The following is a 22322-nucleotide window of genomic DNA, read 5'->3' as shown; positions in this document are numbered from 1 at the left end:
ACAGAAGACATCGGAGGATGTTCTGCCACCGAACGTTTCTCAGCCAGCCCCATCGAACGTAGCACGAGCTTCTCCTCCCAAGGAACAAAGGGGTCTTTCCGAACCTCACATCGACCTCACCGACCCCGCAACCGAAGCTGCCGTCCGACGCCAGTTCAGTCCTTCCTATACAATGTCTGATGGAAGAGTCCTGCAGCTGAGTGATTCCGTTAAGGAAGAACCAAACCTCGCAGTGACGCTCCTCAGGGGTCTAGCTCTTCCTAGAGACTATGACCAAGTGCCGACCAATCTGATCCCTGGGCTCGGCGAAATGTGCTCCCATCTTGTGCAGGTATTACTTGTGCTTTTTCCTTTGTACTTGTGATTTTTCCTTTGAAATTTTCTTGTGGTAATCTTTGTTTCCATGTTTTTGACAGGCTGGACAGGCTGCCCTGAAAGCCTATGACAAGGCCACCAAAGTCTCTGCCGAGCGTGAACGGTACAGGTCTGACCGAGATTCTTACCGAACCAAGTGGAGGATCTCAGATCAGCAGGCAAAAGATGCGGAGGTAGAGGTGGAGAGGCTGAAGAAGAAGCTGGCCGATGTTAAGGCTTCTGCCGAGGCTGATGCTGAAAAAATGAGGGTGGAAGAGAAAGAGAAGCTCAAAGCTGCCGACGCGAAAGTGTGTGGCCCGTGATCTCTTGTGGCTCGTATCCTTCCTCCGTTGGTTCAGTTGTTGCCTAGCCTTCTCCACGCCGCCTGCACAATGAACGCACGACTAAGACCTGGCCGGGGGTTGCCCGGCAAGGCCCTCCGGCGAGAGGATAAGTGCGTGTAGGAGGAGAGGAAAGAGACTAGGGTTTTGAATGGGTAGTTGCGTATGAGAGTGCGTACCTTTTCAAGGGCGTTATCCTTCAGTATTTATAGAATTTCCTTGACTTGCTCCCCAAGCACGGGCACGTGTCTTGCACGGGTCAGGCAACGTCGTCATGACGTCGCCGGACGGATCTGGTAACCGTTTTGGTGTGAGCTGGCACACTTCACGTGCGCTCATGATTATCCTTTGGTGTAACCGCCTCAGCACGCGGGACGCACGTGAGTGCGCAGGTGGCCGAGCCCGACTGGTCGTGCGGGTAGCCGAGCATAAGGGTAGCCGAACCTGAAGGGACTTTGGGCCAAGCAAAAGTTCGTCTACGGGTCCACCTCTCCAGGGTGGCCGAGCTTGGCACGGTTCTTTCCGTTCTGAATGCAAGGTGACGGCAACAACCGACGACGACCAACGGTAGGTGCGGCTAAGCTGTTGCCGAGCACAACGAAGCAAGAGTCGAGTTCGGTCCTCTACAGAAAGGCTATGAGGCCGGAATAAACCGAGCCACTCTGGAGTATACCCAGATTGCTCACAAGATGGTAAACGATGAACTTGAAGCTCGGTTACCTGACTTCTTCAAGCTGGGGTATGCTGCCGGTGCCGACGCCATGGCTGGTGTTATGGCGATTCAGCCTGAGTCGGGTTTTCTGAAGCAACTTCCCGAGCCGGCTGTGCCTGACCTTGACCTTCCATACACCGAGGAGGAGTGTCAGCCTCTTCCTCCTGAGGATGATGATGAAGAGATGACCGATGTGCCTGCCGTCGATCAACAGCAGAAGGTTGGTGAAGGTGAGAGCCATCCTCAGGCTGAAGACAAGGTCGTCGAAGATACCCCAGTTTAGGATTTTCCTTAAGTATTTTGTTTTTGAATATTTTGAATTTTGCTTCTTTGGACTGGATGGCTCCGAACGTTTAGGATTTGCCATGCCAGATGTAATAGTTTTAAGGGGGTCGGTATCGAACGTTTTACCAAGCCGAGCCCTCTTAATAGGAGTTTCTGAATTTCAAGTTTGTGTTTTAATGACTTAGAAGAAATTCTCAACTTTGTTGCTGTACTGAATATTTTTCTGTGCCTTAGAAATATTTTCAGATTTTGGCCGCCGAAGGTTAAGCAACCTTGGTTTGTTTTCGAGGTTTTGGTAATTACTTATGATAGCCCCTACTTTGGGGTAAGGCTCGGCTCAAAATGCCAGTCTTATGCCAAGGTAATAGGTGGAGTAATTGCTTGTAGTGGCCATATTAGTTCAAGTCAAATTATGAACATAGCCGAACCAATTTGTTTAATCGAGTTGTGGCTGGAAATCAAATTGTCCGAGCCATAATCGAGTTTGCAGTAAAGAAATCTGAACGTAGCTGTAATTGTCAGAATACCGAGCTTACACCGATTGATGTTTGAATCATTGTAATCAAATATAGAGAACACTGATGCTTCAGAAGTAGGAGATACTTTTCATTAAATAAAAGATTGCCAAGACAAGTACAGCACTTTGGTAAGAGAAAAGTAATAGACTTGAGAGGTGGTGTGATAGAGTGAGACCGACGAGAGATTTCAAAGGTAGGCCTTTCTGAGGTTCAGAGCATTCCAGGGATTCTCAATTTCCCTTCCTTCTTTGTCTTCTAACTTGTTAGAGCCGTTGTCGACCTCTTTAATAACCCTATAGGGTCCTTCCCAATTCGGTTTGAATTTTGTCTTCTGGTTGGCTCGGACAACCTTCCGCCAAACCCAGTCGTCGGCTTTGAACCTCTTGAGCCTTACGCTTCGATTGTAGCCCCGAGCGACTTCCTGCTGATAGTTGGCTAACTTGAGCTGAGCGTCGTCTCGCTTTTCTTCGGCTAAGATAAGCTCGGTTGCCACTGCATCATTGTTGGATTCAAGATCAAAAGTTTCGGTGCGTAGGGTCGGGAACCTTGATTCCAGTGGGATGACGGCCTCCATGCCGAAGGCCATTGCAAAGGGAGTTTGGCCAGTGGAGCGTCTGGGAGTGGAGCGATAGGCCCAAAGGACCCTAGGGAATTCCTCGGCCCATTTTTCTCGTTTTGAGTCTAGCCGACGTTTAATGCCAGCGCAGACAATCTTGTTAGTGGCTTCGGCCTGGCCGTTGCCCTGGGGGTAAGATGGGGTTGAATTGAAGAATCTAATTCCGAACTCAGCGCAGAGTCCAGTTAACTCTTTTCCGACGAATTGGGAGCCATTATCCGACACAATTGCATAAGGCACGCCGAACCTTGTGACGATGTTCCTCCAAACGAATCGCCGAACGTCTGCTTCAGTCGTTGTGACTAAAGGCTCGGCTTCCACCCACTTTGAAAAGTAATCCGTTGTAGTGATCAAAAACTTGAAGCCCCCAGGGGCAGTTGGAAGTTTGCCAACTATATCCAAGCCCCACTGAGCAAAGGGCCATGGACTAGTGATAGGTTTGAGAGATTGAGCGGGCTGCCTTGGTATGGGGGAGAAAAGTTGGCAAGGCTTGCACTTTTTGACCACTTCTTCACAATCCTTCTTCATTCCTTTCCAAAAGTATCCCTGACTGAGAGCTCTTTGACATAGGGAATGGCCGCCAGAGTGACATCCGCAGCTGCCAGAGTGGAACTCGGTTAAAATAATTGGGACCTCGATTGGGTGAACAACTCGAAGATATGGCCCGGTGAAGCTTTTCCTGTATAGTTGGCCGAGCTCAGAGATCCAGTAGTAGGCTGCTTTGCTGCGTACACGGTGGGCCTCCTTTTTGTCAGAGGGTAGAGTATCATCTTTGAGGAACGAGACGATTTCATCCATCCAACTTGGGCCGAGGGAAATGTTGAATACTTCTTCCGAGACTTCGAAGCTTGGCTGGTGAATTTCGCCGAAGCTGATGTGTCGGAATTCAGATGCTTTGCTTGCCGAGGCCAAACTTGCGAGAGCATCGGCATGAGCGTTGTTCTCTCTGTTGATCTGTTCGATTTGGAATCCTTTGAGCCCTCGGATTAACTCTAGAGCGGTAGCTTGATACTTAATCATTCTTGGGTCCCGAGCTTCATAATCACTTGTTACTTGATTGACGATCAGCTGAGAGTCGCAGAACACTTGTAGGTCTTCAACTTGTAAACTTGCCGCGGCTCGGAGACCAGCAAGCAGAGCTTCATATTCGGCTTCGTTGTTTGTGGCTTGGAAGTTGATTGTGATAGCACTTTCATGAAGGACGCCACAAGGGTTTACAAGAACGACCCCTGCACCCGAGCCGTTGCTGTTTGATGCCCCGTCAACGTGCAACTTCCAAACGTCTCCGCTAAATAAGTTCCAAACTTTCCGAGCCTCTTGTTATTCTAGCATCCCATAATTAGGCTTGACCAATGTTTCCTCGTTCGGGCTTCCAGGGGTGAATTCAGCAATAAAGTCTGCCAATACTTGTGCCTTGATTGCAGTTCGAGGCTCAAAGTGGATATCAAAATTTGCTAATTCGACCGCCCATTGAGATACTCTGCTTGATAGATCAGCCTTCCTCAAGAGATTTTAAAATGGAAACTCCGTGAGAACTATGATGGGGTGCTCTTGAAAATAAGGGAGCAATTTCCGAGCGGCTGTAACCAATGCTAGAAGAAGCTTCTCCAGTGACAGATATCTAGTCTGTGCTGGGAGCAATGTTCGGCTAGAAAAGTAGATTGGTTGGTCCTCAAGGCTTTCCCGTCGGACAAGTGCCGAGCTCACGGCATGTGGAGAGACAGCTAAATAGAGGTGGAGGGTTTCAAAAGCTACTGGTTTGACAAGAAGAGGAGCCGAACAAAGATAGGATTTTAGCTCGGTGAGGGCTGCATCACAATCTTCTGTCCACTTGAAACTTCGTCGGCTTTGCTTCTTAAGAGTTTGGAAAAAGACATGACATTTATCTGACGAGCGGCTAATAAACCTGTTGAGAGCCGCTGCCATCCCGGTTAACTTCTAAATTTCCGAGGGGTGGATGGTGGTTTCAATTGCTAAATAGCTGAGATCTGGTTCGGATCTGCTTCGATACCACGCCGAGTAACCAAATAGCCGAGGAACTTCCCGGAGCTAACTCCAAAGGCGCATTTGTCGGCGTTAAGCCGTAGCTTGTGCTTCTTCAATATTGCAAAGACCTCGGCAAGATGAGAGAGGTGGTTCTCGGCTTTGAGACTTTTGACGACCATATCGTCAATATAAGCTTCCATGATTTCGCCGATGAGAATTCCGAACAAGAGGTATACCATTCTCTGAAATGTAGCCCCTGCATTCTTAAGGCCGAACGGCATAACCAGGTAGCAGAAGAGGCCTCTGGGTGTGATGAATGCCGTCTTTTCCATATCGTCGGGATCCATGGCTATCTGGTGGTAACCTCGGTAAGCATCCAAAAAACTCAACCGAGCATGACCTGCCGTTGCATCTACCAATTGATCAATCTTTGGAAGGGGTAGACAGTCTTTAGGACAAGCATCATTCAAGTTGGTGTAGTCCACGCAGACTCTCCATCTTCCATTCTTCTTCTTCACCACCACAGGGTTTGCGAGCCAAGTGGGGTATTGCACTTCTTTGATGCCACCAGCCTCGAGGGGTTTGCCAACTTCTTCATTTACTGCATCGGCATGAATAGTGGCAGACCGCTGAGGCTTCTGAATCACAGGCTTTGCTGATTTTGAAACCTTGAGGGAGTGCTGGATGAGCTTTGGGTCAATGCCTGGCATATCGTACGGCGTCCATGCAAAAACTTCGATGTTGCTTTTGAGGAACTGCAAGGTTTCTTCACTCTCGGCTTGGGATAAACCAGCGCTGAGCATGAAATATCGTGATGCATCCTTGTTAAGTAGGATTTTGATAAGATCCTCAATTGATTTCTCTTCAGGAAGAGATCCGACGTCTTCGAGGACTGGTTTATCAGAGACTTTAACCCAATGTACTCTTTTGGAGCTTGATGACTTTCCAATGGCCGAGACGTAACACTGTCTGGCTTGTAACTGGTCTCCAAATAGGTCTTCTTGTTTGCCGTTAGCGCCGATGTACCTGACCACTTGGTGGTAGGTTGAGGCGACGGCCTTGATTGAATGGAGCCAATTTCGGCCAAGGATTGCGTTGTATGGGCTCGGTGCCTCCACAACGACGAATTCTTGATTAGAGGCGACCGAGCCCGTAACGACAGGGAGGGTAATCCTTCCGAGAGGCCAAACTGGAGTGCCACTGAAACCAATTAAAGGGACTTCTGCTGGTAAAAGGCACGACTGTGGGATTTTGAGCTCGTTGAAGAGAGATAAATACATCACTTCTGCCGAGCTTCCTTGATCAATAAGCACCCTTTTGACCGAGTGAGTTAAGATTTGGATTGTGACCACCAGAGCGTCGCTATGGGGGGTTTGGATGTGTTGAAGATCTTGTTCGGTGAAGGTGATTGACCAGGGACGCTCGAGCATTTTGACTCTTTTTGGAGCACGATCGATGGAAAAAATTTGGGTAACTTTCTCAGCTTTGACGAGCTCTTAACGAAGCTGTTTTGCTGCCTCCTTTGTTGTTGACCCATGAATAACGTTGATTACTCCGACTGGACGTGGAATAAGGTTTTGTCCACCAGCGTTCAGCTGTCTCCTCGGCGTCTTTGTCCAATCGATATGATTATCAAGAAGTCCTTGTGCTGCAAGATTTTCCAAAAGTGCCTTATAGGGAGCGCAAGCCATGGTGTAATGCCCGAGCTCGTTATGGTACGAGCATCTCTTCCGATTGTTGTTATTGCCTTCTTCTGTGTTCAGTTTGGGAGGGTTCAGCCAAACAAAGAACGGTTCCCTCTCTATCGTACGGAGGAGGAAATAAATTGGCTCTTTGAAAACTGTGGTTTCAGCTATATAGTCATGAGCTTTCGGCCCCTTTTTGTCTGCCACCTTGACTGTGTTGACCTGCTTCTTCGGCTGGACAGCGACCATAGGCTTTGGTGGTGCGATTTGAGGCGTGGGAACATGAAGGCTTTGAGGTACGATTGAGTTTTGTCCTCCTTGGAGTTCTCGCTCGGCGAGGAACTCTTCGTAGGAACAGAACTGTTCTACCGTCCTCATTAGCTCGTTCATTCCATGAGGCGCCCTTATTGCCAGCTCATCCAAGATCTTGCTTCCTGTTTCCAACCCATTCTTGAAGTTCCTTGCCGCCCAGTTTTGATCAACTCCGGGTATCTCATTAAACAATTGCCAGTAACGTTCGGCATACTTCCGAAGCGTCTCGCCGGGCCTCTTCCTCATCTGTGCCAAGGCATCTTCTTCCTTGGCTTGCTTGTTGCTAGTGATGAACCGATAGTTAAAAGCTCTTTCAAGCTCTTTAAAACTGTGGATCGATCCAGCCTCTAATTGGTTGAACCAAAGCAAGCCGAGGCGCCCAAGACTCGAGGGGAATGCTTTGCACATAATGGCATCGTCGTCGGTGACGCATGAGATGGTGCTTCTGTAACTGATGAGATGGGTGTATGCCTCGGTCGTGCTGGGATCGAACTTCTGGAACTTTGGAAGATGTAGACCTAGCTTCGGCAACGTGGCTTGGATCTTGGCCGAGAAGGGTGATTCTGTCAACTTTTTCAATTGGTACTCGTGGGTTGGCCGAGGGGGAAGACCTTCCCGAGCGTTTCGAGACTTCTTTAATGCTCGGCATTCTTATTCTCTTTGTTTTCCTTCGTTCTCATCCTGCCGACGTTGAAATCCCCTCTCCCTCTTCTCTATGGGGACCTTTCTGTAGTCTTCTTCTGGAAGATTCTCGGTATGGTAAACCCTTCGTTGGCTAGGGCGATCGTCTTGCCGAACGACGACACTTACACTCCTTTCACGGTTTAGCCTCCGAGCGCTTACTGAATTTGTTGCTCGTCCTTCGTAGGCCTTTTCCCGAGGGACTTCATCATGTTCGATCCGATGGCTCTGGGGACCTTTCCCGTTTCTTCTCGGCGTTCGGCTTCTTTGCCGTTCGGATTTGTACGGGATGAGAGCCTGATCGTTGTCTTGGAATTCCACGGTATCGTAGCTTTGGGAGCCCTGGGAGTATTCGTCTCCAGCCGAAGAACTCGAGAAAACGGTATGCGGGCTCCCCTCTCGTCGTCCTTCTCTGCCCCTATGTCCCGCACCATTGCCGAGACGTTTATGAACTGGTGAGAGCTGCTGCCTAAGGCGAGCGCTATCCCCAGTTCGATGGTCTGCCAATGGTGGGTCCAGGTGGTCGTGGACTGAGATTCGTTTTGGCCGCGCATCAGCACCCAAAGGAGGAGGGGGTGGCAGATTTCCTCTCCGGCGCCGACCCTGAGATCCAGAGTGGGATGCCGTTGGAAATTCTTTGGCCTTAATTTTTTCGATCTCCATTCGTAGGATGGCTACATCAGCGTTGGTCTGTTCTTGTTGCTGTTCTAGCATTTGTACATATGCTAGAGCGTCTTCACTCAGGCCCACTGGATGTTGGATGGAAGAGCCCACGCCTGGTGGAGTAAATCCAGGAGGGTGAGATGGGGAGGCAGCGTTGATACCAGTTTCAGAGGTGATGTGTAAAGAGGAACTGAGGGGTTGAAAGAGAGGAGGTGGTGGTGGTGCTCCGCCCATTTTTCTTTGGAGGAGACTGGTAGAGATCTGGAGGGGTAAGGTTTTTAGGTACGAACGAGGCGGTCGAGGTGGAGGAGCCGCCGTGGATCTGAGAATCAAGTTCACGTCAGGTTCACCAAATTGTGGGGGCTCCGTTCTGTATGGTTCGTACTTTTTGAATGGTGGTTCGAGGTTAGCTCCTGTCTCCTTTGCCCAGTCCTGCAAAACGAAGCACGACTAAGAGACCACACCGGAGGTTCTCCGGAATGGCCCTCCGGTGCAAGAGTCAGTTTGCTTGCCAGGAAGAGTTAAAGATTGGGAGCTAGGGTTTTGTTTGAGCGTACCTCTTCTAAGAAGGCATAATGGGATATTTATAGGAAACCCTTCGCTTGGTCTCCAAGATTACACCAACGCTCGACACGCGTCGGCTGATGTCACTGTTGCATCACGTTTAGGGTTTTGCAACCGTTTTCATGATGAGCTGGCACCTTCACGTGCCACCATCATTATCCTCATAACCGTTCGGATGATGTCACGACCATCATCATTGTCATAGTTACTGTTTTGATACGGATGAGCTGGACCGTCGGCCAAGCCACGCTCGGCACCGAGCATGTTGTGGGACCTTCGGCAGCTATCCAAGCGAACGTGTTCCTCCAACCTGAGCAGGTGTAGGGAATGGAGCATTAAAGGAAGTAATAATTAGACAGACCCTCGGCTTCATGGACCCTCGGTTACGGTTGCTGATCCGAACATCCAAAGAATGGTGTCTTGGAGTTGAAAGGAGTACTTGATCACGCTCGGAATGGCCCGAGCCATTTTGCTCGGCCTGCTACACTGAGAACATTTGTTAATGCTGAAAATGTCCTTGGAGGGTATTAATTATCAAACACGTTCTTGGCCGTCATTTTCCCTTCTTCTTTTTTTTCCTTGTGCTGCTATTAAAACACTTGCATAATAGTATTAAAGTTAATAGGTCATTCGATTCGTACGGGAATCGATTCTACGTATAGTTTTTGGCATATTTTATCATTTCATAAATATAAATTAGAAATATATGAATATATCCATTTTCTATCAATCTGGATCCCTTTTTTTATTTGTAAATTGGGTCTTTTAGAGAGTTTCTTTTAGATTATCTCATACTTTTTATTTAAAATAAAAAATGCAAATACATTCAACAGTTATCAATAAAATAGCGGCGTGATGCCAAGTGCAACTAATGTCACAAATTATAGTTTTTGTAGATTTGTTTTCTATGTCATCATATGCCATTGTAGTAAACCTCAAGCGATGAACGAACTAAATTATTATTGTTTCATGTTTGCAAACTTATCTTTATCTCTTTTGATAAAATCTACACACCATATAGATTTGAGTTATCAGTAGACATTTCAAACCCACCAGAGAGAGAGAGAGAGGTTCTGAAAGCCAGGTCGGTGGGCACCAAGTCACTTTTACCTATTTGCCTTCGTACGTATATTTGTTCCCATGCAATTTCAATCGCATAATTATACAAAAACACTCGTACTGATCAGAGTTTGTTTTACAATCCTAAGCTACAAATTGCACTAGAAGAGAGGCATTTTCATTACGGGTAAAACTCTTGAGTTCTGTTTTTTTTTTTTTTGGGTCTGTAATTTGAACTCTTGTTTTTGCTGATCATGAGATTCATGACTAAGGTCCCTTAGGTTGCTGGGCAGAACATTAATTAGTTAGAAAGAAGAAAAATGGTCCAAAACTTATCAAGTAGAGGAGGCCAATTAAAAGCCTAGCTAGCCCAAGAATGTTGGGCATATAGTAATAGGCAGCATATTGCCAAAACGAAAACACAAGGACCCACAGGGCCACATGGACAGCAACACTGTTGAATATATATATACACACACAGGACTCCCCACTCTTGAAATAGGAGGACATTGCTCTCATACTTCCCTAGAAATAGATTGCAAATGGTTGGTGTTCACTAAAAACTCACTCAGCCGAAAAAAATCGACACAGTTTCTTTTCGATACGCTGGAATGTGGATGTTGAAACGGAAAGTTTGGTTCCTCGTTATTTTCACGACTTTTTTAAACCAAACTAACCAAGAGCAAGATAGAGACAGAAAGTCGGAGAATAACTAGTGAAGAACAACAAAACACTTTATTATTTTCCGATGGAACCAAGGGCGGACCCACCATAGAGGTCACGTGCCCCCACGCCCTTTAAATTTTTTAATTTTTTTTGCGGTTTTGTACATATATATTATTTATGTTGAATGCATGTAAGAAGTTGGCTGTTGGTGCATTAGTAAAGTGTTCTCTTGCTTAACAAGAGGAGGCGGGTTTGAGACTCTGCCCATGCTCTCCTGCAGGTTCTTTCTGCCTTTTTCCCCAAAAGGCAGAGTAGAATATATGTTTTTTTTTTTTTCCAAAAGGCAATAGAAAAATTTGTCTTTTTCCTAAAAGACAGAGTAGAAAATGTTTTTTTTTCTAAAAGGCAATAGTGCGTATCTTGATTTTTATACTATTCATGGGTTCGAGTCTACCCTCACATTACATTTGTATACTTTTTGTCCCCAAAACTGTAATAGTAGAGTTAGTAATAGAAAAATAGATAATGAACATGTGATAATGCATATAGTCAAGGTGCGCAAATTTGCCCAAGTAGTTAATTATTAAAATACATATATACTTTAAAATTGTTAATTTATCATAAATACTTAAATTATTTTGGAGTAAATGTGCTTAACGGTAACTCGTAATAATGGTTACAAAAAAAATTAGTGTCCCCGCTATTTCAAATTTCTGGGTCCGCCACTGGGTGGAACAATCGACAATAAGGCCTTGTTCGTTTGGGAGTTTTGATCAAGAGAGATTTTTGAAAGTAACAAATGAAGAGAGATAAATAAAAAAAATTTATTTAAAACCAACACGGTAGTTTTGAGTTCCCAAACGAACAAGGTCTAAAGTACTTCCACTCCTAAAACTGTTAATTAAGAAACGACGTACTGTGGAACCAATAAAAAGATACTTATTTATTTTAATTTTTTTCCAACAATTTTAACATTTGTATAGGTGTTAGCCACACACACGGGAAAGTAGAATCTAAACCGCTTTCTGCAGCTTTTTTGTTTTCGTTATTATTTGCGCTGTCTGCCTAACATTTTTTTTTGTTGGTTGGTAAGTAGACCACCACCGTCGTTAAAATGACCAATTCATGTTTGGGACTCTAACGATGCCCTAGCTCCAGAACCTATTCATATGAGCAGCTTTATTCAATGTACTGGAGTAATTAAATTAAGGGCAAATTTCACTGACCTCCTCTGAGGTTTCTGAAATATCACTGCCCTCCCTTACGTTTTAAAATATTGTCAAGATTCCCCCTTATTGTCTAATTGGCTCTAACGGTGTTAAACTTTGGAGGAAAATGATACATATGCCCTTAGCAAACAACCTTTTCTTTACATTTTCCACTGTCCCAGCTCATTTTCCTTTTGTAAAAAATCATTTAAGCCTAGTGGGACCAACAAAATTAATGCAACATGATAAATTAAATATGAGGCTATTCAAGAAATTTTTACGCTTTAAATTTAAATCTAAGTTTATTTATTCATTGGTTTCTGAAAATTAATATTGCTAAAGAAATATTTATATTTAATTTTAAATGAGAAATGATATCCAAAAATATTATAGCCAAAATAGAGCCCCTAATTGATATGAGGCCTAGGAAAACACTTAATTGCTTGCCCTTGAGTCACCATTGAATTATTATTTATGTGTTAAGGTGCACATAGGCCTCATTCTCCCCAACTTTTTTTCATATTTTTATTTAAATTGTATTTTTGAACCATTTTTGTCTTCATGTTAAAGAAAAAAAATGAGATAAGACGACATTAATAACAAAAATGCCAGTTGTTTCAAATATTTTGTCTTTTTTTTTTTTTTTTGAACGGTGAAAAAATTTCATTAATCTTTAATATTGCAAAACTAATGAGAGTAAGAAAACAACATCATGTTTAGAAAAACAAATCTGTCCAATCCAAGACCAAATATTTCATCTTTAGTAACGCGAATCTAAAAACAATAAAAAATGACAAAAGAAAAATAACAAAAGAGTTAAGGAAGAATGAGTCAAACATTTTAGGGAGAATGGTGGGTATGGGTATTTCAGCACGTGTTGAAAGAAAAAATACCAAAAATAAAATTAGGAATAATGAGGCGTTAAAGGTTCGGCTAAGGTTCTTATTTTTTTAAAATTTATTTTTCGTTTTACGAGACATATCATATCATTCTCTTACAATATATTATCTTTAATTCAAAAAATAAGTACTTATTTGAGTTAGCGGAAAGGGGCCATAAGTGTAGTTTAGACTAAAGTCACTATTTCTTATTTGTATTTTATTGATTTTTTTTAAGCTTTTGTGCAAAAGATTTAACCATGTGGATTCATCTCAATGAGATGAATAAAAAAATTAACAAATGAATCAAACTTGAAATAAGATTATCAAAGATAATAATGATTAAAAAAATAAGTTAGGTATTCCTTTCGGTTGTTTCGACAAGAAAGGTCAAGTTTAGTTGGGTAGAATCAACGGTTTAGGGGTAATATGGGGATTAAGAAGTGAAAACAGGTGACATCAACAATTTCTGTTAACAAAGTCAGCAGATACTAATAGAAGGGGGAATGGAGATAATATTTTGAAAAGCAAGGGAGGGCAGTGATATTTCAGAAACCTCAAGGGAGGTTACTGCACTTGTCAGAAACCTCAGGGGAGGTCAGTGAAATTTGCCCTTAAATAAAAGGTGAAAAGTTAAGAGCATTGTTATGGTAGGGGAAAACGTTCCATTGAAGGTGTTCCGGAAAAGAGAGATGAATGAATCATTTCATTTATCTTTTCTGGACATTTTCATGGAAAGTTTCATGCGTCCTATCAAAAAAAAGAGGGTCGGTGCTAAGTTACGTGCTTGCATCAGTGTGAGGGGAAGTACGAACTTCACTGCTATCCCCTCCGTCCCATAATGTCGGTTCTCTCAATTTTCAAAAGTCAACTAAAGAGGTGTCTTCATTTCCATAATTTACCAGTTATAAAAAAATTAAAATAAGGGAAAAGGACGATCCCATGACGTGTTTTGATAATAAATACCGGTCAAGGACATGCTAAGAACATTTGTTAATACTGAAAATGTCTCTGGCGGATATTAATTATCAAAACACATCATTGACCGTCATTTTCCCTTTAAATAACTTTATTAGTGGGATTCAAAGATAGTATTGGAAATAAAATGTCATTTTTTTTAAGAAGACATGCATTTGAAGTTGGAAAATTTATAGAAACGATCCTCTTAATTTCACTCAGAGTCTCATTTTTATCCTCCAAGTATCAATTGCAACTCTTTTGATCTTGAAGTTTATTTTTTGTACAAAGTTGGTCTAATTGATATATGTCTGTCAGCCAAACTAGACGGAAAAAATCAAATTGACGGCAGACATCGTCAATTGGACCAACTTGCTACGAACTGCAACCCCCATATTGCCATCAATTTGATTTTTTTCATCTAATTTGGCTGACAGGAGTTATCAATTGGATCAATTTAGTACGAAAATCAAATTTGAAAGTCAAAAGAATTGTAATAAATACTTGGAGGACGAAAATGAGATTCGAATGAAACTAGAAGGATTATTTATATAAATTTCTCTTTTAAGTTTGTTTCCTTAAAAAGTTGAAATCCCTAGAGGAACCAACATTGTGGGATGGAGGGAGTATCGAAAATTGTGAGACCAAATATTGAGAATAAGAACGTACAATGGCGATTCAGAGCGGGCGCAAAAAATTCTACTTGAAAATTGTGTGACGCGACCTAAGTTAGTGGCTCGGAGCATCAGTACTTTTTTCTTTACTAGGACTAAAAAAGAAAGTAATCGAGGTACGTTCATGCTGACCCAAACACCCCGTCCGCCGTTTCAACAACAAAAGTAGTTTTCCCTTCATTACTGGTTTTAAATGTATAATCACCCCCAACAGCCACTAGGATGAAGAGTAGCAATCCTAGCTAGCTAGTTTTTCACCATTATGCACGGGCAGCTTTGCTCCACATACGACGTTATTACTCGTGACAGCAGACACGTTTTGTAAAAGCAAGTGGTTGAATTTAATTAGCGCTGAAAATGTAGACAGGGGACAAGTCCCAGGACAAACTTTTGTACGTAGGTGGTCATGATCAATTGCGAAATACTGATTGATTCGTGTAGCAACAGCTGCAACGTGCACCCTCCTGCCAAATTAAATGCTAGCTATTAGTATTTAATTACATTATCAAATGGTTCTCCAGATTTGGTTCCTGATCTGAAAACTTGAAATAATGCCATAAAACCGTAAAAGAATAGTATACCAAAAAGGCTTTTAAAGGGTGAGATTAACCCAGTAAAAAGAATGAGAGTTTTTGAGATGAGTTTAAATTCTTTAATTCCACCTTAAGTGGAAACCCCACGATTTTTACCACACCATTCCTTGTGCCCTGCGGGTTTTACCGTGCTTTTGTTGCAACAATACGGACCGTTCATCTTGTAGAACTGACGAAGATGTATTTCCATCCAAAATTAGCTTAATTAATCTGACATCGATAGGTATATATATAAATAAATAAATGAATTTTGTGTTATAAATTAGAAGGTCACGGATAATTTAACTTTACAATAATACATAATGATAGAAAACTGTTTTCATTTTCTCGAAAGCAATTTTGATGAAAGTCCTCAATAATACTACACATCAATATGATATGCATGTTCAGCAAAACTAAAATCTTGAAAAACATCCCAACTTCTCAACAAAAAAAAAAAAAATCGATAGATTCCATAATAAAACTCCTTGTGGCTTCTTTTTTTTAAACATTACAAAATAAATATAAAGATAGACTACTTCACACATTTATCGGGGAGTATTGCGCGCGCTCAACACATATAGACAGAAGCGACACCAGTGGGTTGGATGAGGGTTGACTGACCCGATGCCAAAGTTAAATATTTAACAATATTATCGTGAATTGTAAAGAGGATTGTAAAAATAAAAATACTACTCATACAATAATCCAAATACAACCTCTCACATACACATGGGCTCTGAGAGGTTGTGTGAATTGTTGTCTTTGGATTGTTGTATGAGTAGCATTGTCATTGTAAAAAATCACTTTTGTGTGTGAAGCCCACGTGTATGTGAGAGGTTATATAAGTTATTGTGTTTGAATTATTGTATAAGTAACATTGTCGTTGTAAAAATCACTTTCCTTATTTTTTGTATATCTTTGACCACAAGCTTGAGATAGGAGCACTACATATTTTCTCTAGTCACATATTCAAACATCTAACTGTTTGAGTTTCCATCTCTCTATGTATTTGCAAAAAGCATATACATATATTTTAAAAACTTCTCTCTTTGGCAAAAGCAATATTCAATTATATGAAAAAAACCCGCGTGAATCTCATAATTTCAGTCACATCGACATCTGAATCTATATCCATACATTCACACCCCTATTGTTGCTCAATTTTCCTACCCTTTATTTGACGAAGCTACTTCCTCCGTTTCCTTTTATTTGCTCATATTCCCGTCAAAAATTGCTCTATTCGTTTCCAAAAATAGTAACCAAAACAAAGCAATCTTCTAGTTTTACTCCATAAAAAGTTTGGTTAGACTTAAATTGCATGGGGGTTGAATTTACGTTTGAAAGGTAATTATGAAAAATAAATTTTGAATGGAGGTAGTACAATTTTCCATCAATTAGCTCATTCTTTAACCTCAGCTCTAGCGCTAATCTCATCTCTAAAATTTCTGCTGCATTACAATTCAGAAAGAAAAATAAAAAATACAGCTGGACAGTTTAGTCAAATATCCCATTTCACAGGTTAATCCAGATACATTACTCCACATTAAAATTCTCTAATCCACCAATTAGCATACCTACCATCCAATGTCTACCTTCAAAATGCAATTAATTCGGTTGTTAAACCAATTTAATAAGTAATCAATAGTCAAAGTAACCTACCTATAGCCCTAGCTCAGTGGAACACAAATCTGACTCATTCAGTTAGGCTTAGTGATCTCTCTCTCTCTCTCTCTCCCCATCAGTCACACATCAATAACCACCACCGCCACTACCACCGGCAGCGCCAGATGCTGCTGCTGACTGCAGCGAAGACTGCAACTGCATCAGGTGGTGATAGCATTCAGCCGCCGTGGGCCGCTGCTCCGGGTTATGGTCCAGGCACCTGTTTTGCAACTCCCTAAGCAACTTGGGCACGCCCACCAACCCACAGCTCTTAACCAACTGGCCCACCCCCCACACGTCCACCTTCACCCCGTGCAGGCCCCGCCCCATCTCCGGCGCATGCCGCCCGCTCGCCGCCGCGTGTGGGTATATCTGCGGCGCGCCCACTGCCTCGTCGAACCCGACCACGAACCACGGATCCCCGTCCCTCTCCACGCCCCTCATCACCTTGTCCCAACCCAAGTCCCTGTGCATGAACGATAAGTCGTGGAGCGCGACTAGGGCTTCGGTCACGTGCTTGAGAGCGTCCACTAGCTGGTCGCAGTTTGTCGGCTTGAATTTGCAGCCTCTGGGTTTGAACACCAGGGCTAGGTCTTTCTCGGACGACCGGAGGATGTGCTCGGCGTGCGGGACACGGTCGAGGAAGTCGTAGATCTCTTTGACGGCGGCCCATTTTCTCTTGCTTGGGAAGTAGCGTATGACGGTGGTAGGCGTCGTCTCGGTGATGTTTCCGTTACCTAGATCGATTCTCTCGAAGTCGGTGTAGAGGAGTGGTTTGTGGGGGTTACCGTTGTTGATGAAGTTGAAGCACCGGTCTGCTAGCAATGGCAACAAACCTGCAACAGAAGCAACGTTGTACAAAAACGAAAATCGTTACAGTTTGTAAATATAAATTTTAGAAGAAAAAAAAATTCAACAATTCGTAGTCAACTTTTAAATAAAACCCCATTAACTACCTTGACAAATAAGTTTCTGAAAAATTCGCATACATTTAAAAAAAGCAGGTCATGTGTAACATCTTTGTGGCATTGTACATGTTTCTGTGTCCTGTAGTTAGTGTCGCTAAATTGCAGGACAGAGATTTATTCCATACACATTCTATTTTTTTTTTCGACGAAAGTAACAATTTATTAAGAAAAAACTTGACAACGGGTTCATCAAAGTTAGGTTCATCAAAGTTAGGGGGAGAGGACGAGAACAATGGAGTTCAAAAACAACGGAGAAGAAAGACAGTAAAGGCTGGGGTAGGGAAAAGTAAAAAGAAAAAGGGGGAGAGCCACGGAGAGAGAGAGCAAAGAGGAGAGGGGAAGAAAGGGAGCCCGGGGGAGGTCGGCAAAAACCCTAGCCGCCTGAAACTTTACTAGAGAGGTGGATAAGAAATTTTTGAGAGAGAGAGAGAGAGAGAGAGAGAGAGAAAAGGGCTCTTCCATACAGATGTTCTTAATCTTAGGTGACACTAAGCACATTATTTTATGCGTCGCAACAGCAATTTAGTTGATGTGTGAGGTTAGATATATCCAAAAAATTTCGTACAATGAGACATATATAGAGAATGATGTGATTTCTCAAAATGTGGAACCGGAAGACCAGTAGGTATTTTTTTGAATCATAGGATAGGAAAATCGCTGTGACATCATTCGAGTAACAAAAACTATTAGATTAATCACTTTCAGCTAACCTGCAATCCTCCAACATGGAACTAGGGCTTTCATCCTCTCAGCCGGAGTCGACAAGTCAAGCGTGCACAGATCGGTTCGGATGATTCGGTCCTGTGATCGACTCAGCGCACAAAACGTAACAATATAGCCAACAGCATAATACCCCAGTACGTAAGGTAAGTCGGCGTAGCTCCAAAAAAGCTTTTGAACAATTGAAGAAGAAGGATCCACGTGACCCTCCCTCAATTGATCACTCTCTTCCCCTCTCCACAAACAAAAGCATCTCAGAAAACCGGTCACGTTCGGCCATTGATCTTTAAGTGTTTCTGCCAAGGACGAACTAGGGGGTTTCCGAACCATATCGATATTGGAACAGAATCTGGCCACGATCCTATTGATGCAATCGTCCCAAAGGCCGATAAACGAGTCCCTACTTGAGGCAGTCATGCTAGGGTTCGTTTTGATAATCGGGCTTAACAAATCGAATGTGGCAGCTCTACAATCAAGTTGCTCGGAAGTGGCGGTGAAGAACAGTTCTCTACCCTGTGGCAAGTCTCTGTACACGTCTTTTCTTAGCGGGAAACGAAGCTCCTCCGGTGGTGGTTCTTGCAAGTGCCATGAGAGTTCGAGTAGGGTTGGGAGTGTTGGTGGTGGAAGTCGCAGGCACCCCAGGTAGTACTCGGTTGGGTCTTGAAACTCCCATGGAGGAATCGCTGCGCGAATACCAAAAACATGTTAGAATTATAATAATAAATTTAATTCTAAATCTCATGCCCAATTAAAATTATATATATATATATATATATGCATGATATGCTGAATTATAGTAGTATTGCTTTACTCATCTGATAAAAATATGAGGGTCAACACTTTCCATGAATATTTTAGCACAAATGTTCTATTTGTAATTTAACTTCTTAGAGGGGGCTCCACGATGCATGATCACATTTGGTTAGGGCATTTAGGTATCAAATGTGGCGTCTGCCATGGAGAAGAATATTTTGCATTCAGATATCTCGTGTCGAGCCAATATAAATATATATATATATATAGAGTCCCCTTCAGGTAAGGACGCCCTTACCTAATTAAGGTAAGGGCTTCCCTTTTTCTCCCTTTTCCCGATCGAATTTCGATAATCCGAGCCGCTCAATGTGTTCAGAACATGATTTTAAGGGTACCCGCGAGAAATCAGCAAAAAAAAATATTAGGAAGGGCTTCATTCAAACAGTTTTTATTTGAACCGTTCGATAAAAAATAAACAAAAACTGCTCGGATAAAGCCCTTCCCGGTCATTTTTTTTGCCGATTTCTTGCGAGTACCCTTAAAATCACGTTCTAAACACATTGAGCGGCTAAGATCATCGAAATTCGATCGGAAAATGGGAGGTACTTACCTTAACAAGATAAGGGCGCACTTACCTGATTGAATCTGTATATATATATATATATATATATATATATATATATATATGAAGATCAAATAATGCAAACATTATATGACCCACATAAGGTAATGCACGCACAATGTGATGCCAATAGAGTGCCCGGCCTCTAACTGTATCCCCCTTACGAGATGCGTAGCATGACCGTGGAGTCCTTAACCCTAAGCCCATGGGCAATGCACCCGGCCCCGTTTTGCTAGGGTTTCTTAATTTTTAAGTATTTATTACCTGTTTTACGAAAGTACATCACTCTTAATTCAAAAAATAAATACTTACTTCTCACAGCGGAATGCGGAATAGGGCCGAATACATAAAATAGCCTCGACCATATCTCAAGACAATAGCCAATAATTGCAGCATATGTATATGTCACAAGACTCACAACCCTACATTATTCATTGACATGTGATTTACAGGGATGAAAAGACTCTAAACAAGTCGAGATAATACCTACTTTCTTAGCAATAAGATTTATTTTCCCAGATGTGATTCGAGCAGGAAATTTCTTGTGGTACTGATTAGAAAAAAATAAACAAGAAAAAGATAAAGAATGATGAAGGCTTCCTTACATCTAATGGAGGGCTCTGTATATGGAAGTTGACCTCTTTCATTAAAACCTAGGAGAAACACAGGGAAAAACAGTCAAGCATAAGTAAAGTTCCAAGCAAGTACTCCTTGAGAACATGACTGATAACTACGAAAAATCAAGTACCAGGAGGGATAGCAGCAGCAGCAGCAGGAGTCGATGAAGAAGATTTTCTCCTGCCAAACACTTTGATTTGCTGTCCGGAGACGAATCTGTCGACAGAGAACCCCCTGAGGGCCCCATCTTCGAACGCCTCCATGGTACAAGCAACCGTGGAGTCGTCCAAGAACGTCAGCTCGTCCGCCTCCAGGAAATTCGAGCCGCTAACCTTCACTCTACCCCTGTGGTGGTCTCCTTCTTCCCCCCATATGCTCACTGATTCCTCCCATATCATTCTCACTTTCCCGATTCGACGGATTTCTTTCGATGATGTCGATGCGGACGGCGCCGCCGAGACGTCGAGTGGCGACTCGAACCCTGGTAAACTCCCTCTGCTCCCGTGGAAATAGGCATCTCCTCCACTCGGTAATATAATTTGTTTGGTCCTCCCTGCTACATGTAACAACATCAATTAACTGAGAGAGAGAGAGAGAGAGAGAGTCAACCTAGCAGTACCTTATTCTTTTCTTGGCTTTCAAACCCTAAATCTAAGTAAAATTGTTGCAATATGCACTTGTATACACTATTGCGTTTACGAGTTTATATTTTAATAAAAGAATGTTGCCATCAATAAATGTGTTGTATAATAACAAATAGAGCAACAAACATTATTGTTGTCAGAATTAATTCTTGAAGATCAAATAATGAACTATGCAGTTATATATTCCCAAGTACAAACAATGAACGGTACTATTACCCGATAGAGACACATCTTCCTCTCTAAAAGGAGGCGGCGGAAGGAGAGCCTTAGCACCCATCGCCGCCGCAGCATGTGGCGACCTACTATCACCGCTGCCGCTGGCGGAAATCAAAACACCTCTGCCCTGCGGAGTCCTCATCTTGGACCCCATAAACGGCGACAACTCCTCGAAAACCTCCTCGTCAAATGAAGCAGGTAGCCTGTGCAGCTTCCTCTCGTAAGGCGACAGCCTAAAGTAGCTCTTCCCAACTTGCTCTCTCTCTCCTCCCCTCTCCCACTCAAACACCTTCCTAAACTCCCCCAGCATGTTATCCCACTTGGTACCCGCCGTCTTCGCGTCCCTGCTAACCCCGTGCCGGTTCAAAAACTCCGCCACTTCCCTATCCTTCTCCGCCCTAGTCTTCCCCCTCGACGGCTGCGGTCCAGCCGCCGCATCACCGCCAGAAAGCTGGGCTGCCCCCTCCGCGTCACCACCTTGGTATTGGGCCTTCCAGGCCCTGGCAAGCCACAACATCTCGTTGGGCTTCCAGACCGGGCTGACGTACTTTCCTTTTCTCAGCTGGTGCTGGAGCTGGTGGTCTCCGGTTGCTTCCGGCTTGCTCGAGGAAGGGGAAGGCGAGTGGGAGGGAGACGACGCCGTTTCGGAAGAGGAAGCCGCGGTGGTGTGGGGTGGTTCGGTGGTAATTAGGGTGGTGATTTGGGGGTGTTTTGGTTGTTGGGAGGAGGGAGAGGGAGAGGGCAAGGGTTTCCATTGGGCGCTGGTGTATCTGGGCCGCTTTGGGTTCACTGCAGGTTCGAACTGCTGCTGTTGTTGTGGGTCGAAATTTGGGCTGCTAGTTGGGACGTAGAGAGGTGTGGAGATGAACGGAGGAGGGACGGCGGTGGGGGAGTGGTGGCGGTGGTGTTGTGGTGGCGGTTTGGTTTCGGTGGATTCCTGATCAAGTGGGTCTTTGGGAGAAGAAGAGGATAAATGTTTTTTGGTGGTCGATTCTCCTTTGTTGTCACCCATAATCTCTCTCTCTCTCTCAAATGGGGGCCCCAAAAAGACTTGGGATGTTGGAGAAACCTTAAACAGGAGCAAGGACAAGGAGAGAAAAACCCATTACAATTGGACTAGCTTCGTCGATCTCTTTTACACATTATATACAAAGTACTGTTTAGTTCTGCACCATCCCAAAAAACAATTACTCCTTCCGTGCTCAATTGTAAGCAGCTTATTTCACATTTTCAAACTCAAAAATAATGTAAATAAAAAATAATTTTTTAATTTTTTTTGCATCGTATAAAAGATCTCAATGATATCTTTTAAACAAGATCCATAGTGCATATTTTTAAATTTCAATAAGCCTTATTTTTTAGCTTGAAATTATTTTCTTAAAAAA

At 43.2% G+C, this 22322-nt stretch overlaps 2 protein-coding genes across 2 annotated transcripts; both read right to left on the bottom strand.

The window, feature by feature from the left end:
• Positions 1 to 6308: 6308 nt before the first annotated feature.
• LOC131321296 (uncharacterized) lies at positions 6309 to 7217 on the bottom strand. Its single transcript, XM_058352292.1, has one exon. The coding sequence runs from the start codon at positions 7215 to 7217 to the stop codon at positions 6309 to 6311; it is 909 nt and encodes a 302-aa protein (XP_058208275.1).
• Positions 7218 to 16219: 9002 nt separating this feature from the next.
• Positions 16220 to 22040, bottom strand: LOC131319078 (uncharacterized). Its single transcript, XM_058349184.1, has 5 exons — positions 20938 to 22040; positions 20208 to 20630; positions 20065 to 20112; positions 18075 to 18767; positions 16220 to 17232 (listed from the first exon to the last, which is right to left on the bottom strand). Exons 1-5 carry the CDS (start codon positions 21947 to 21949, stop codon positions 16484 to 16486), a joined length of 2925 nt encoding a protein of 974 aa, XP_058205167.1. The 5' UTR covers positions 21950 to 22040; the 3' UTR covers positions 16220 to 16483.
• Between the last annotated feature and the right edge of the window lie 282 nt (positions 22041 to 22322).

Source organism: Rhododendron vialii, chromosome 3a (genome assembly GCF_030253575.1).
Source record: "Rhododendron vialii isolate Sample 1 chromosome 3a, ASM3025357v1".
Classification (NCBI taxonomy): Eukaryota; Viridiplantae; Streptophyta; class Magnoliopsida; order Ericales; family Ericaceae; genus Rhododendron; species Rhododendron vialii.
Note: the sequence above shows the minus strand (reverse complement) of the source record. Positions and strands in the feature narration are given on the sequence as shown.

Coding starts and splice junctions, on each gene's coding strand:
- LOC131321296 (XM_058352292.1), bottom strand. CDS start 7,217: ATGTGCAAAGCATTCCCCTCGAGTCTTGGGCGCCTCGGCTTGCTTTGG.
- LOC131319078 (XM_058349184.1), bottom strand. CDS start 21,949: ATGGGTGACAACAAAGGAGAATCGACCACCAAAAAACATTTATCCTCT. Junction 20,631..20,937: donor GGAAGATGTGTCTCTATCGG/GTAATAGTACCG, acceptor TACATGTAGCAG/GGAGGACCAAACAAATTATA. Junction 17,233..18,074: donor TCCATGTTGGAGGATTGCAG/GTTAGCTGAAAG, acceptor CTTCTGTTGCAG/GTTTGTTGCCATTGCTAGCA.